This window comes from Poecile atricapillus, chromosome 22 (assembly GCF_030490865.1).
Source record: "Poecile atricapillus isolate bPoeAtr1 chromosome 22, bPoeAtr1.hap1, whole genome shotgun sequence".
NCBI classification, from domain to species: domain Eukaryota; kingdom Metazoa; phylum Chordata; class Aves; order Passeriformes; family Paridae; genus Poecile; species Poecile atricapillus.
Genome location: NC_081270.1, coordinates 5,093,115 through 5,110,122, shown reverse-complemented (window position 1 = coordinate 5,110,122; position 17,008 = coordinate 5,093,115). Strand labels below are relative to the sequence as shown.

The 17,008-nt window shown below is 41.0% G+C and overlaps 1 protein-coding gene across 3 annotated transcripts in view; it reads left to right on the top strand.

Moving 5' to 3' along the window:
- The window catches only part of PRDM2 (PR/SET domain 2), a 67,608-nt gene that overhangs the window by 22,955 nt on the left and 27,645 nt on the right, over nucleotides 1–17,008 (top strand). For all 3 annotated transcript variants that reach the window (XM_058855029.1, XM_058855030.1, XM_058855031.1), the window contains exon 6: nucleotides 2,411–2,537. In XM_058855029.1, the coding sequence (XP_058711012.1) occupies nucleotides 2,411–2,537 (127 nt within the window). The remainder of the gene's footprint in view (nucleotides 1–2,410; nucleotides 2,538–17,008) is intronic.

Below are 17,008 nucleotides of genomic sequence, written 5' to 3'. Positions count from 1 at the left end.
GTAATATAATTAATTAATGTTATTGAATGCTTTGTATAAGGTAAGTTTGTCCCTACCTGGCTGTTCTCTGAAGAGAATTAACAGTGAATATCCATAGAAGTGAACTCTGTGATTTAAATCAGTGTCACTACTTGAGGCAAACCACAATTTGGGACATTACAGCTGGAAGATTCCTGCCAAAAATAATAATAATAACAACTATTTATGAATTATTAATACAAGGACCATATTAATAATTAACTATTTAACTGTACTAATGTTAACTATAACTATATTAATAATATCTCAGTTGTCAGGAACTGTATGATGGGCCAAGGAGAAATGGATGCAAATAGAGAGGAAATTTTGGTTTGATGATAAGGAATTATTCCCTGTGAGGGTGGGGAGGCCCTGGCACAGTTTTCCCAGAGAAGCTGTGGCTGCTCCATCCCTGGAAGTGTCCAAGGCCAGGTTGGACAGGGCTTGGAGCAACCTGGGATAGTGGAAGGTGTCTCTGTTTCTGTTTCTGTTTCTGTTTCTGTTTCTGTTTCTGTTTCTTTGATTTTTCAGGATTTTTGTGATTTTTAGTTTTTTTTTCTGATTTTGTCTCTTTTTTTGTGACTTCTTTCTGTTCTTTATTTTTGCCATTTTTAGGGATTATCTTTTCTTTTGGTCTTTTTACAGTATTTATTTGGCATTTTCTTGTCACTTTTGTGGGTTTTTTCTATGTTTTATTGGGAATTTTTTGGGGGGTGATTTTTTTTAATGATTTTTTTTTATGGTTAGAGGGTTGTGTGTGTGTTACAGTCCACGTGGAGGGTTTTGGGGGTGATTTTGGGGTGGTTTGGGGGTGTTTTGTGTGTGTGTCTGTTACAGGAGGAGGTTTTAGGGTTGCTTTTAGGGTGTTCTTGGGTTGTTTTTGGGGTGTTTTGGGGCTGTTGTGTGTGTGTTACAGTCCATGAGGAGGTTTTTGGGGTGTTTTTGGGCTGTTTTGGGGTGGTTTTGGGGTGGTTTTGGGCTGTTGTGTGTGTGTTACAGTCAGTGAGGATGTTTTTGGGGTGTTTTTGGGGTGTTTTTGGGCTGTTTTGGGGCTGTTTTTGGGGTGTTTTAGGGTGGTTTTGGGCTGTTGTGTGTGTGTTACAGTCCGTGAGGAGGTTTTTTGGGCGGTTTGGGGTGTTTTGGGGCTGTTTTTGGGGTGTTGTGTGTGTTACAATCTGTGAGGATGTTTTTGGGCTGTTTTGAGGATGTTTTGGGGTGTTTTTGGGCTGTTGTGTGTGTGTTACAGTCCGTGAGGAGGTTTTTGGGGTATTTTGGGGTGGTTTTTGGGGTGGTTTTGGGTGATTTTGGGCTGGTGTGTGTGTGTTACAGGCCATGAGGAGGTTTTTGAGGTGGTTTGAGGTGGTTTTGGGGGTGTTTTGGGGTGTTTTGGGGCTGTTGTGTGTATGTTACAGTCAGTGAGGATGTTTTTGGGGTGTTTTGGGGCTGGTTTTGGGGTGTTGTGTGTGTTACAATCTGTGAGGATGTTTTTGGGCTGTTTTGAGGATGTTTTGGGGTGTTTTTGGGCTGTTGTGTGTGTGTTACAGTCAGCGAGGATGTTTTTGGGGTATTTTGGGGCTGGTTTTGGGCTGTTTTGGGGTGTTTTTGGGCTGTTTTGGGGCTGTTGTGTGTGTGTTACAGTCAGTGAGGATGTTTTTGGGTTGTTTTGGGGCTGGTTTTGGGGTGTTTTGGGGCTGGTTTTGGGCTGTTTTGGGCTGTTTTGGGCTGGTTTTGGGCTGTTTTGGGCTGTTTTTGGGCTGTTGTGTGTGTGTTACAGTCCGTGAGGAGGTTTTTGGGGTGTTTTTGGGGTGTTTTTGGGCTGTTGTGTGTGTGTGTTACAGTCAGTGAGGATGTTTTTGGGGTGTTTTGGGGCTGGTTTTGGGCTGTTTTGGGGTGTTTTTGGCTGGTTTGGGCTGTTTTTGGCTGGTTTTGGGCTGTTGTGTGTGTGTTACAGGCCATGAGGATGTTTTTGGGGTGTTTTGGGGCTGGTTTTTGGGCTGTTTTGGGGTGTTTTGGGGCTGGTTTTGGGCTGTTTTGGGCTGTTTTGGGCTGTTTTGGGCTGTTTTTGGGCTGTTTTGGGCTGTTTTGGGCTGTTTTGGGCTGTTTTGGGCTGGTTTTGGGCTGTTTTGGGCTGTTTTGGGCTGGTTTGGGCTGGTTTTGGGCTGTTTTTGGGCTGTTTTGGGCTGTTTTGGGCTGTTTTTGTGCTGTTGTGTGTGACCGGCGCGGTTCGGGGGCGGGCCGCTCGGTGCTGCGCCCTCCGCCCGGCAGGGGGCGCGCGGGGCGGCGCCCTCGAGGCTCGGCGGGGGCAGCGCCGTGGGCGCCGCCGGGGCCGCTCCCCGCCCCGCCAACAACGCGCGCTCTGATTGGCCGCTTTCCCTGTGTTGTGTCCCGGCAGCCAATCGCGGCGGGCGAGGAGCTGTTGGTGTGGTACAATGGCGAGGACGACCCGGCGATAGCGGCCGCGATCGAGGAGGAGCGAGCGAGCGCCCGCAGCCGCCGGCACTCCCCGAAGGCCCGCAGAGGTACGGACCGGACCGGCCCCGCCGCCGCCAGCGCGCGGGGCAGCCCCGCCTGCGGCCGCCGTGACCTTCCGCAACCCGGGAGAGGAGGGAGGGAAGGGCCCGGCCCGGCCGGCGGCGCCGCGGGCGGAACGTGGAAGTTGTGGCTGGAAAAGTTGGGAGAGGCGGCGGGAGCGGCGCGGGAAGGGGAAATGTCCCGCTCCGCCGGCCGGACACGCGGGGCCGCGGCAGCCGCAGCCAGCCCGAGAGGGGCGGGGGCCGAGCCCGCGGCAGCCGCGATCCCTCCTCAGGAAAGGGAGCGGAGCCGGGGCCGCCCCGATCCTCCTCGGGAAAGGGAGCGGAGCCGGGGCCGCCCCGATCCTCCTCTGGAAGCGGGAGCTGAGCCCGGGGCCGCCCCGATCCTCCTCGGGAGAGGGAGCGGAGCCCGGGGCCGCCCCGATCCTCCTCGGGAGAGGGAGCGGAGCCCGGGGCCGCCCCGATCCTCCTCGGGAGAGGGAGCGGAGCCCGGGGCCGCCCCGATCCTCCTCGGGAGAGGGAGCGGAGCCCGGGGCCGCCCCGATCCTCCTCGGGAAGCGGGAGCTGAGCTCGGGGCCGTCCCGATCTCTCCCTGGGAAGAGGAGGCTGAGCCCGGGTCGGTCCCGATCTCTCCTTGGGCAGCGGGAGCGGAGCCCGGGGCCGCCCCGATCCCCCTGTGGAGAAGGGGGAGCCGAGCCCGGGCCCGCCGGGATCCTTTGGGAAGGGGAGGCTGAGCCCGGGGTTGGGGGTACGTCAGTCGAGCCAAATGAAGAATCCCGGTCCTGTTATTTCTCTGCGGTTTTTAATTTCTTGTTGTTTCTAGGCCGGTTTGTTGGTTGTGGAATTTCACAGGCGGTGGGAATGGCTGCTCCTGGCTGACTTGGGCCGAGGAGGGAGGGTGGGACAGAGTTTCGGGTGGTATAAACGCATTATTCTCTCTGTGAATATGTATGTCAGACCAGACATCCATTATTTTTTCCATGACTAATTCAGCAGGAGGGTTTTTTAGAGTGCGTGTGCCTCCACGCGTGGCCTTACATAACTGACATTTTGACTAACGTTTTAGGCCAAAATCACAGTAAAGCCTTTAGTTACAGGGAGTAGATATAAAAGGGAAATATTCACAGTTGTAGCACAGATGTATCCATTTGTCTTGCATGGGAATATGTACATTTTCGTGTTCTTTGGAGGTTACAAATGAACCAAAGAAAGATAATATTTTAAGCAGCATCATTATAGTATTTTAAACGTAAAATGTAGGGCCTAATCTCACAGGTGGTGCAGTTGACTGGAACTCACATTGGAAGCAAGGTCAGATATTGAAAACAGTTATTGTGTAAGTTTTTTATTGGAGATTGAGGAGGGGGGGACTGTAGTGCAACACAGTTATTTTGAATAGTGTTTCATAGGTAAAGCAAATACAAACTGAAATTCAAGCACCGAGTTTTATTTTATAATGAAAAGCATATTTAGCACGTATATAAGCAGCGCTTGGTAAATTACAGGCTATATTATGTTTTTTTCCCTAAATCTGCATTATCTTAGTACATGGAATTTGTGTGCCTATGATTTACCTGAAAGGCTAGAAAAACAACCTGCAAGAATTTGGTTATATGATAAATCAGAAAAGCCAGACAGAATAATTTCTAAGGTAATTTTTCATGGCACAGAAGTTTGATTTGCATTCATGAAATTATAGGTAAAAATACCACTAAGCTAATTTAGTTTCTGGGTTTTGATTTCGTGCTCTTTGGTAGGTTTTGTGTTTTAACTGTTATGGATTTTACAGATTTTGTAATTAGGAGCAGTAAATCTTTTCCCCCTTTTTATAAACACAAGCTCCTTACCGAGGCTCACAATTACTGAATAAAAAACAACCCAGCAAAAAAACAACTCCAAGCACAATATTGATGAAACATTTGAGAATAACCAAGAATAATCTATTTATGGAGTTATACTCCTGTCTCATGAAGCAGAAACACCAAATTCTTAGTATTTAGTTGATTTAAATTCTTAGATTAAAGTTTCAGCTGTAAAATGGCAATGCAGTTCATTGGATATTTTGAAATTTGATAGTTCTATTTTTCACGGATTTCATTGGAATTTATTTTTACTCTGCATTTACTCTGTTATTTTAGTGTTTGTAGTAGCATCTGCTAATATTTGCAATTCACAGCAATCTTTTTACAAGAAATATACACATTTTTCCTGCAGATTTGGTAGCAGTAGCTGCAGTGAGGATTCCAGAATGGTTTCTGCTTATATCCCTGCTTTTGTAAATTCAGCTTATATCCTTGGATGGGGAATCTTCTTAACCCTAGACTTGAGGGGCTTGGGGAAATTAAGGAAATTATGATGAACATGATTGAGAAGTAATTAATTTAAAAAGAAATAGTTCTAGTTATATGATACAAAGGGATGGGAGGAGAAAGATTTTTGTGAATTAACTTGATGTGTGTGAAAAATTTGGGGTTAATAGAGGGTAATATTTGAATTAAATAGCAATTTAAGAAACTTACTAAAGAGGAGCTCCTCCAGAGGGTTGTGAAATTTGAATACATTAGTGAGCTAAACAGATCAATAATTTTTTTAAATTTTAATTTTGGCTATGTTGCACACTGTTGTCTTGCACATTGAGAATAACATATAACCAGGTAAGAAATTCTAAATTCTAACAGCTGTAAATGAGTGTGTCCTTTAGGAACACATTTTCCAGAAAAGTAAAGTGACATTTTAATACCTTAGGAATGACTAGACAAGATGTTATTTGAGAGGTGTATTATGATTTAGTGATACAGACCATGTAGTTATTAGATAAAACTCATAATTATTTTATATTCAGTAAAATAAATATCCTTTTGAATTTTTAATGCATCTTGGGTCTTATAGTTGAACAGTTCAGATATTTATCATTTCACAAGTAACCTGGTTCCTGCCATGTGTGTAATGAACTCTTGACAGGTCAGAAGAGGTGATCATTTCACAGGTAATTAAAAATGGGCTGTTTTGCCCAATCAGTCAATGGAGGCTTTCATTGCTGTAACATGTGCACGTTGCAGGAGGAATCCTCTCTCTGAATGAATGACAGAATCCTCTCGTGTAGGTGAGACGGGGTCCCCAGGAGAGGCAGAGCAGGCTGAAGTTGTGAGGTGTGGGTGGGCCAGGAGCTGCCCAGGCCTGGGCAGACACAAAGTCCACAGTGAGCTGCTCACCCTGACCTTGAGCTGTGCTGTTTGCCAGTGATCCCTGACACAAGGTCCATAATCTCCTTTGGAGTCTATGTGCCTGCCATTTCCTCCAGCTTCCCATCTCCCTCCTGGATGTTTTTGGTTTTGTGTTCTGCATTCAAACTATGTTGTAGTCCCCAGGTGTTTGTGTTTGATGGCTCCTGCCTGGCTTGGCCATAGCTTTTCTTAGCTGCAATAAATCCTCTGCGTCTTCCTTCTACCATGCATAGCTGCTCAGGAGTCCTGGAGGGAAAAGACAGTTATTGCTTATTTATTTTCATACACTGGAACTCTGTGTCATGTTCCATGTGCATGTGAGGTTGAGAAAGAAACTTAGTAGGATAACAGGGTATTGAGAGGGGTGGGAATGCAACCCCCCAAAAAGGAAAACCTGGTGAACTTGGGTACCATCACAGATTTTTATCAGTCAAGCTGTTATCGCTGCCTTAACTACACAGTTCAGAGCCAGCAGCTGCCAGTGCATGGCCAACAATAGCTGAGATTAGGTTTTTTTGTTTCTTTTTCATTTTCTGAAATTTCATTTTTTTGTTGAACATTTATCATTGTTTCTCCCAGGTTTCAGTTAATGTGTTGCCTGCCAGGTTCGTAGGGAAATTTGCTCAATCAAATGCATTAGCACAAGATCTTTCATTAATTCTCCTTCTAAGGAAATTGGAAAGAGAACAGCTTGGGTTCACTTCACAAGTTGGGTTCATTTGTCCTTGAGAGAAGTAGTGTGGAATTTTTTTTGTCTCATCCAGGTCTTTCTTCCTTTGGGTATGACAGGAATAATTTGTAGCAGTGATCAGGAATAATTTGTAGCAGTGAGCAGTAACATCGACAGAGTGTTTCCTTCACAAAAAACACGAGGCCTCTCTCTTTGGACTCTGTCTTTCTGAAAAAAAGTAACTTTTCAGTAGCTAAAGAATTTTTTTTTAAAGCAAATATGGTGATTCAATAGATAACTTGAAGATAAGCAGTGTTTTTATCAGGCTGTAACCTGCTTTAAGGTGCTGCATAGGCTCCAAAGTGTGATCAAACAAGGCTAAAATCTCATTTCTGTTACGGATTATGTGACAGATCAAAAGTCTGGTTTTGAAGGAAGAAAGATACTGATGTTCCTCAGGATGAAAGCTTGCCCTGCTACATGCTTGAGAGAAATACCTCTGAAATAGCCTTTTTTGGGGAGAGAAGAGGCCAATGTTTTCTTTTTCCCGTGCTTGTTTGTGTCTCTGGAGGTGCTCTGGCCCTCCCTGTGCTCCCCTCGGGCAGGCACGGAGCTCCTCAGCAGTGCTGGGCTGCCTCCCTGGGGGCTGCACTGCTGCTGTCAGGCTCTCGACAGGGGGGAAAAGTCTTTCATTTCATTCTTCCAAAAGCATGTGCTGCATAATGCAGCTGGAGTGAGTTGTGAAACCAAATGATCTCTCAGCCACAGTTGTGTCAACTCCTAAAATATTTCTCCATTGTAGCGCAGGCAGAGCACCTGCATCGGGGTCACCTGTGTCATGGACAGCCCCTGGTGATTGTTCACTATGGTTTTAAAGTCTCAAACCATTGCTAATAAATCTTCTAAAGCTTTGTTACCTTAAATGGTTCTGTTACTTATGTTGCTGCTTCCCATAGTTCCTACTGGGTTTCAGGCAGAGCATGAGTTATAGGGATATTCATAATAACTAACACTGGCCCAGAGGCTGTGTGAGATGAAGGTGAGTGAAATAAGAATCAGTTTTTGGCTGTTATAAATAATTATTGTGCCTTGGTTTATATCAGGTTGAATGCAAAGTGCAACTTCAGGCTTCTGCTTCCCACATCTAAACTCTGTCATCCTGAAAGTTACACTGCTTTTTCTCTTGTCTGAAAGTGTGGCTGTTGCTGAAACAGTGTCAAATTGCTGCTGGGGAACAGGAAAATGTAGGGGATGAAGTAAGCAGGTTAAATTCTGTGATAGTAGAAATCCTTGCAGTTTTTCTTTTTTTTTGTTAATCATTTCTCAGGAATTCTCATGTAGTTCCAAATAATTAGCTGTACTTGAGAGGGCCATAAATATACATTCTGTTTATAAAAGGTAGGCCTTGGATTGCCATCTGGATGTCATCCCAAATGGAAATCATGGTCAAATGATGCCCTGATTGTCTGATTTTTTTAAGTTATGCAAATTTATTAGGTTTGTACTTGGACTAATTGTAAAAGTTTGTTTCTAAACAGTAAAGAGTTTGCAAGAAAAATGATTGTGTATGGGTTGGAATGTATCTTATAGAGGGATGTGTAAATTGTACATTTGTAGCAAGGATATAATGAAATTATATTGTTATCTAAAACTCAGATAGGAACTCAAGACTTCAAAATTTCCTAACCAATGAGTGGGAAAAGACTAGGGAGGAAGGGAGAAGTCATCAAGATCATCTGGAACAAAGGCTTAAAATGGAATTTACTTTGATTTCCCTAAATCACACTGATTTGCAAGAAGATTTATACAACTCCAGAAGCAGCATTTGGGATGTCAAGGGGCCATATCTGTCATGGAAGCATCTGTCTGGAGAGCAATTCATACATTTGAGGTCTTCTGAGCAGTGCAAGTTTTCTTTTAACCCCCAAGTATGGGGGCCTTTGAAAGGGAGATTTGTATTACTTTAAATTCCCATCTTCACCTCTCCAGCAGTGCCCCCATTCCTAGGACAGCTGCTCTGTGCTTTCAGAACAGCCAAGTGAGATTGGTATCACTCATTCCAGCCTTGCTCCTGCCTGTGGGTTTAAGAATGGGAGAAAATAAGCCTTCATTTCAGGAATAAAAAAATAAATTACCTGTATCTAAGAAAATTGAAAAATTGAGCACTGAATTGCCTGTGTTGGGCCTTAAAGTTTGTGTTTCTAAGTATAAACTTTTGGAAGTATTACAAGCACCTTGCACACACTGTTACTTTATCTCTGTGGGGTTTTTGTGTTTGACTTAAAATAACAATCTGGCCTTCATGGTTGTTAAAAGTTGTATTTCTAGCTACTAACTTAGTTCTGCTTATAGCAGATGTATATAGTTACCTAACAGAATAAAAATTCTTAGATTTTTTGGTAACTCAGATTCTAAAGTGTTCAGTATTTTTTTTCATACTTTTGCATTTTTAGTCGCACTTCCTTAGACAGTTTTTCTCAAGTTATAAAAGTAAAATATATCTAGACCACAGTTGTGGCATTTCCCAGCAAATTTGCTAACACTGTCTTCAGTTATATAATCCACAGTGGGAAGTGAAATAAGGCACCAGGCAGCTTTCTATTATTAATCAATTTTGTTTTCAATTGATCAGGATTGGCTTTGAAGCAAGGAGTGACCTGGAAGAAATGCAGCTTGATATTTCACTGCTATTTTTTTAAAAAAAAATAATCCACTACATTTGGAAATTATTCTCTTCCTTTCTAAGTAAATACTTTTTTAATTTTCCTGAAAATAAGTTAAAAGTTACTAAGATGCTGTTGAAATACTGATTTCTTTGTAGAAATATTTTATTATTTTGGGATTTTCCAAGGCTTTCTTGACCATTTTCTTCTGACTCATAGAATTGTTTAAACGCTTCTGTGGAGAAGATGTGGAGAAAATTTGGTGATTCCTGTTTCAGGGAAGAGCTTTAAGATAGATTTGGAGGATTTGTTTCAAAACAGGAGGGGGATGAATTCCTGCAGAGTATAATAGACACAGTTTTCCAGAGAGACACAAGTACTTTTGGGTTTTATTCCTTCAAGTATTTTGTCATTTAGAGTTGTCCTGTTGCTTACAGACTATAAGAGAACAAACTCAATGATTTACTGACTGCCTTACATCTCATTAAATCTGGGTGACTTTTGCCCACATGAATAATCCCTTCTTGAATTGATTTGTGTTCCCTCACATTAAGTCAAGGCTTTACCAGCCACTGTTGCTCTTTCTATGGTTTCCTGACCCTCCTGTGCAATCTCCCACTTCAGTGTTTGTTTCCCAATGGAGATTCTGGGGTTTATGGTAGATGAAAGGTAAAGTCAGTTATTGACTTTCAGTGTATTCTTATTTTTATTTGACTCCTGCTTGAACCAACTTTTTATTTAGAAAAGGCTCTAAGTTCTTGTGATAAGAGTTTTCTGTACCTCTTAATCATTTCTGCTGCCTTTCTCTAAATGTTTGGGGATTTTTTGTGCCTCATCTTTTCAAAACCATACAATCAGAATTATTATGAATAATGTTGTTTCATTAACTGTACTAAACTTTTTTATTGCAATTTACCATAATTTTGCATTGACCATTTATTTTACTTGCATTATTTACAGGGTATGTCTTATATTGAGGGTTTATCTGAAGATGCCCTGTGTAATTTATTATGCAGTGGTGGACAAGCACATTTAACTTCAGGAGTGTGCACACAAAGTTTTGATAGCTGCTTTATTCATGGAAAACATGCAGACTCCATTTGAGTGTGTGGCTGGGAGCTCTGTAATTGAGATCTCCTGCAGAAGATAACTTGTGTTTGTCAGCTCCATGAAGATTCTCACATCACTGCATTACAAATCTGCAAAATAACAAAGTTTTATATTTTATTTCTTAACTGTTTTGTATGTTTTTTAAATGAACAGAAATGAAAACTATTTGTAAGACTAGAGTATATTTATTTTTTTCAATCTGTCAAAGCTTCCAATTTATTTTGTCATTCCTTCTAAGAGCCTCACACAGATTGACAGGAATGACTTTGTTCTGAAGAATTCTCACCGGCCTACACTTGCTGTGTTGAGCTCCTCAAGGAAATGTTACAGCAGACTGACATTCTGCTCAGGTTTATTATCAGTTATTGAAACAAAACTCAGTGGTATTTCAGCATTTGTAGCTAAGAAATTAGGCAATATCTGACCATTTTCTAGAAGTATTTACTTACCTTTTATACATTTTTCCTCTGGAAAATCACAATATTTATTTGGATCACCAATGCCTGAGGGTTATTTAGGTTGAAGCTTTCTGAGCACTTAGGAGCTTACCAGCTGTTAAGAGTTAATTCTGTTGTTAGACTTTGTTATCAGAGTTCTGTGAGAGCTTTTGATTGACTATGATTAATGCTGCAGAACTTCAGAGAGGCACTGTTATTAATGTGCTGATTGACATAAAGTTATTCTAGTGAGAGTATTATAATAGCTGAAAATCCATCATCTTGATTATTATTGCTGCAAAATGCCATGGAAATGAGTAGTCAGCTATACATTATTCTAACTCTTGTTGAGAGCCAGATGCATCACTCGAGTCTCCTCAGATACAGATCTCGTTTTGTTTGGCAGTCCATCAGAAACAGTTTGACTGTTGAATGGGAAAGGCCTGGTGTTTGTAAAAGTGACTCGATTCATAGAAATTTGGGGAAATTTTCTCAGGCATCACCATTATTCAGGGCTGAGTCCAATGCAGACTTTGGGATGTTGCTGCCAGTAAAACTGCAGAGAGTGGAGATAGTGAGCTGTGGTGTGAAGCAGCTCAGTGCAGGGATAGCTGACCTGTCCAGCTGGGAATTGGGATCAGAACGTTCAAACACCCACCTTTGCCATCGCTGGATCCTCAGCCAAGTCCTGGAGTTGTCTTGGGCTTTTCCCAAGGGTTGGTCTTACCAAGTGGCAGTGAGCTGAGGGAAAAATGGGCTTTCCTGCAAAGTGTTCCAAGTTGCAGGTAAAGAGCAGCGAGTCCAGAGGCTTACAAAGCCTTGTCAGGGATTGCAAAAGCAAAATGGACTTTGTGCTGAAACTCGGCTCATAGCTCCCAAATCCTGAACTGTTCAATGTCACCCTCCATTCTCCCTGCTCAGATACCAGAGCTGGTTTTATTTTCTGGTTCCTTACCTGCAAATTCAATTGTCCAAATTATGTTACAGTGACATTTTATTTCTATAGTCTGTTTTAGTTGGTGTTTTGTGCTATAAACAGGTGTGTGCAAAAAAGACTTCTAGTTTTAACCCATTTAGATCAAATTACACTTCCATCTTGCCTGCAGCAGTTAAGTGAGCAGAAGACAAGTACATTTGTGCTCTGAGATTTGTTTTCACTGTTTGAAAAATTGAAGAAGCTGCTGTTCCCTTTAATGGCTTCATGAGCCTTTGACCTTTCTTGGTGTCACAAATGAAGCACACAGCAATTTGCTCTTGTCTGGTTTGGGGCATATTATAAATTTAGAACTTCTGTTGTCGGTCTTGTTAAACATGAGCACCAACTGTTGCCGTTGTCCTGCAGCACAGACCTTTTGAGAAATGGACTGATTGGGCAACTGGAGGATTACAGTTCCTTTGGAAATATAATTCAGTGTATCTCATGTTATCAGAGAAGGCTGACAAGCGTTTCTCTAAGAAAGTATCAGTGGCTGTGGCTGAAATGAATGAAGCACTTTGTTTCACCAAGGAAGTGAAGCAAATCTTCTACAATTTCCCAGCAGATAAAAATTATTTGGTGACTGTATTGTACATTAAAATGATGAGTTTACATGGTAATATTTATCCTCCTTTATCTACTTCTGTAAATGACCTGCTGTGGTATTGTTCAGTATGACCTTGGATTTGTCACTTTGAAGCTGGAAGGAGATGAGTCTTTGCAAATTTAGCAAATACAGAGAAGCAGAGTTTTCATGCTGCAAATATGTTTTGACAGGAGCTGGTTATTAACAATTAATGTTCTTTGTTAGGTTGGAGATCCAGTAGAGAAGATGCCGTAATATTTTTAATGGGGACTGATGGAAAAACACTGCATACTTACCAGTAGGTAGTTGGTTGTACTGAAGAAATACAGTAAGATTAAAGGAAAGAAATGTGGAAATGGATGTCAAAGAGCTGGTGAAATACATTGTAAAACACAAAGGGGTGATTTTACTGGGAATACTTATTGGAGAAAAATTTCTGAGAAGTGACATGTTGCAGATGTGGTGAACATAAATGACATGATAAATTTGAATAAAATGAATAACAGGACAAATTTGAGTGACTGTAAATGAAAATGTTGACCTTGTGCAATTCTGAGGGGTTTAATTTTATCCGTGGCAGCTTGAGCATGGTGGTAGCTCTGTCCAGATCCTGCATCTGTGAGAGACTTTGCTCTTGTTTCCTCAGTGGTGGGGACTCCTGTTACAGTAATCCCAGGGCTCCTGTTGGACACAAAGGCAGCCCTGTTTCCTGGGAATTGTAGCCTTTGTACAGCTGTGTTCTCCAGGCAAAGCCATCGCCCCTGGCTGGGCAAGCGTTTGGATCAGTGGCTCAGGTTTGGTTTTCCATGCAGTGACAGCTTTTCATGTCTGGCATAGAGAGGCAAAATTGCTCTGGAAAGGCAGACACCACCTTGATCAGCTGTGTAAAAAGGGCTTTTGGGTGTGCAGTGGACTCAATAGTCCTTTTTTTCTATTATTTTTTTAAAAAATGTCACTTATTTGTGTGACTGCTGTTGGATTGGAACATACCTGGTTTGTCAAACAGCAGAATAAAATGGCAGGTAAAGGCCTAAGTAGTTACTTTTGAAGATAACTTAGCTAAAACCCCAGATATTTTTGATGTAATCCTCTCAAATATGTTCAGTGATCCAAATAGAGCCATAACAAATATTTGAGTTATTTATTACAGATAAAGGCAGACTGATTTAGTAGTGAGCATTTAAAACTTGCTGGTACAAGTAGTTGTGTGAGGGCTTTCATTTGCATTACCTTGTAAATGCTGCTGTCAAAATAGGAGGTATTTCTAATTATCTGAGAGTAACTTCATTTCACAAACATTTTGGAGGAAGCTCTAGTGACTAGAAGCAACATTCTCTGGGCTTAAATAAAAGCTCTGATTGGCTAAAGCAGAGATTTAAATTTAGACATTTTCTGTGTTAAATACACAATTTGGGTGCTCTATTTTTAACTGAATTTTATATAAAAAAACTGGCTAAATATAGAGAACAGTTATTTCTGGAAAGTGTGTGTGCCAGCTGACATTTCTCTTGCTGCTGCTTTTGTCTTAATAGTTAGGAAAACAAAAGCTCATGGAATAGAAGTGGAGAGGAGAATGTTCATCATGTTTTCTGTCCTGGGCTGGCTGTGGGAGCTGTGGCAGCCATGGAGCAACTTGCTAGGAATTTATACTGAATGGTGAGGGCTATGTGATTAGGGAGGGTGGGAGTTGGAGTGATTGGGAAAGTTTAGAGAAAGTTTGGTCACATATTTGTGTCCCCTTTCTACTGTTTTAGAAATACTGGCGTAAGGGCAGAAATAACATTTTCAAATCTTGCTTGGATAAAAACTCTACATATAATTATTTATGTTTAATTGTTCCATCACAGCTCTTGTGTGGGTTAAAATTGCATGGAATTAAACCCTTGTTTGCCATGCCATGTAATTGTTGGGTGACATTCTGTACTACTTAAGTCATTATAAGTAAGTCTTGTAGTCTATAAACTTAAGACTTCCTGGGATATGCACTCAGGTTAGTCAGAACGTGTTGGGGATTGGAATGAGATGCTGCAAGGGTGGATGGCATACTGTGACAGGTGATATAAACCGGTTTTGTCTCTTGTCTGGTACAGAGTTTTGGTACATAATTAACAAAATGTAACTTGTATGATGGAGCCTGATAGCTCATGGTTCAGCTTGTAGGCATTGCTGTAATGCCACACATTTAACACAAGCATCCCACTCAGAATTTTTCACCAGTTTTTAAAAATCTGTTTATTTGAAATTTATCAAGTGTCAAATTTTCTAGGATCACAAACTCCATATAATGGCTGTATATTCACTCCTGCTTTTTGCAAATTGTTGGGTCATTTCTTTTTCTTGGCAAGGCACACCAAGTGGTGCCATCCTCACATTTCTTGTACTGACTACCATAATTCCAGGAGTTTGTGGTGAGACACAGTAACATGATCTTCAGTGCTATCATTAAAGTGGAGACTTTGCCAAACATTTGCAGAAATTGGTGTTTTAAATAGCCCAGCTCAGAATTTTCTTACGCTTTCCATGGCAACAAGTTCATCTGTTATGCAAATGTCACGTTAACAGTCTGTCAGTGCATGGCTCTGTTTCTTTCCTGCAAAGGGTCTGTGTAGTGCTTGGTACAAATAGTTTCATGCACAGCTTGGTGTGTGTACCTCTGTCTTCAGCTGTCCTGAAACACCTTCCCAAGGTGAGACTTCATTGCCCCATTTATATTGTGGATGAAAAATGCAGTGATTAAAATGTACTCTTTGTGAGCAAAGTGATGGTTAATGGGTAGCAATAGGCTTATACAACAGGCAGTTTGGTATTAATAGAATTGCTGTGAAGTTTGGCTTCCTCTTTCTCCTTCTCCTACTGGGTAAGCTTGAAAGTGTCTTTTTATGGAAGAGGAGATGCAAGTTCTGCTGGAAAAAATTACAGAGAAACCTTTGCTCACTGCATTTGCCCATAACCTGTAGATAATTCACAAGACTTTTCCATTTTTTCTGTACTATAGAACTGTACATATTCTGCCTCTCCAGCTTTAATATTATTTGATACAGTAGGTCTGGGCAGATTGACAGTACAGAACCATGATCTTCTGCAGCTCTGAAATATTCATGTGGTTCTCAGGAGCTGGAGGTTAAAATTCTGTTGTGGTTGTTTTTGCACAGCTCATGTCAATTTTAGTGTTTCATTTGCTTAACAATACCTGAAGTTATGCCTACACAAACTAGTTGTTGCAAGATGTACACTCCACCAAATACTTAATTGATGACAGATTGAAGAAAACAGGGTAATAAAAGCATTTACATTTTGCCTTTTTCTGCAGGTTTTCATACCTACCTGACAGCATTGTTGAAATAGGCCTCTTAATGATACTGTGTGTGGAACTATTCACATTTAATAGACATCCCTTTTAATGAGGTGATTGTTTCCAAAATTGATATGTGGCTTGAATTTTAACCTTAGACTTGCTGGAATATGATTAAGAATGTGCTGACTTTGCATTTAAAATTTTCAGTTTTAGAAAGATACAGTACTGAAAATAGAAGTTTTCATGTGTATGTGCCCACCACTGCTTGGGATGATCAGTAACCAAAGTGGGAAATGCTCCTAGTACAGCATATCTGTCTTACACTGACAAAGAAATAAAAATTAAAAGCTTTTCCTGGCTTGTAGGGGAAAAAAAAATTATCACCAAAGGTGTTTTGTGGCAGCATTGGAATTTCTGAGCCGTGGGCTCTGAGGAAGACTGTGTTTGGGTTTTGTAGCCTGTTTTGTTGTCAGCAAAAAGGTGTTTTTCTCTAGAGCTCTTGTAGGCAGCAGTTTCATGTGTTGTTTCATTTTAAGTTGGGAGCTTTAGGGTTCCAAAGCCATTCTCTCCCCAGGTAATGAGTGTGTCTGTTCAGAGGTGCTTGGAGTTCCTCAGCTAAGCTTGCTGGAATCCTTTCAAAGCAGTACTTCAATGCAAGTACTCAAAAGGAACTTTGATATATTGTTGTATTAACAGTAATATTGTGGAAGAAATATTGGAAGTCGATGTTACAACATTTAAGCAATGTTTGTTTAAACAAGGCAGAATTGTTGAGGCTTTTTCTTTCAAGGTTGCAATCTTTTTTATTCTTAGCCCAATATTAGGTTTTTTACTATTTTTACTCTTGGTTCATTTTTCTCCAATAATTTGCAGTGTGACATATTGAACCTCAGCTATCCTAGATCACTTAAAACTTCGGACAGCAATTTAAAAAAGATTTAATTAGCACAGTCTACGAGCTGGTAGATGCTGTGGGTGAGACACTGAGCCAGGTGCTGGAGCTGTAAGGCTGCAGTGCTGGATGGGCAGCAGTGACCCTGTGCTGTCTCCTCTGAAATGTAGCTCTTGGCTTAGATATTGGAATAAAATATTTGCATGACTTTGTGGGTTTGAGGTCATGTTTTTGTCAAATTTCTGTAATCCCCCTGATTATATGAATAAACCTCATAAACATTCATTTTACATATACATCTATAATATATATATAATATATATAATATTATATATATTATATATAATATTATATATATTATATATATAATATTATATGTAATATAATATATACTATAATATATATATAATATAATATATATTTATATTATATATATCAGGCATATTGTGCTTACCAACTTCCCTAAACCTTAGGAGATCTTGGCTGTCTCAGTGGCTCAGAGCAGCCCTTAACACACAACTATGTTGCCCTTTATTTAGCCAGGTGGAGTTTGATTTGACTTTGCTGTGTAAGCAGGTGCTGGTAGAGAATAATGATTTTGTGAAT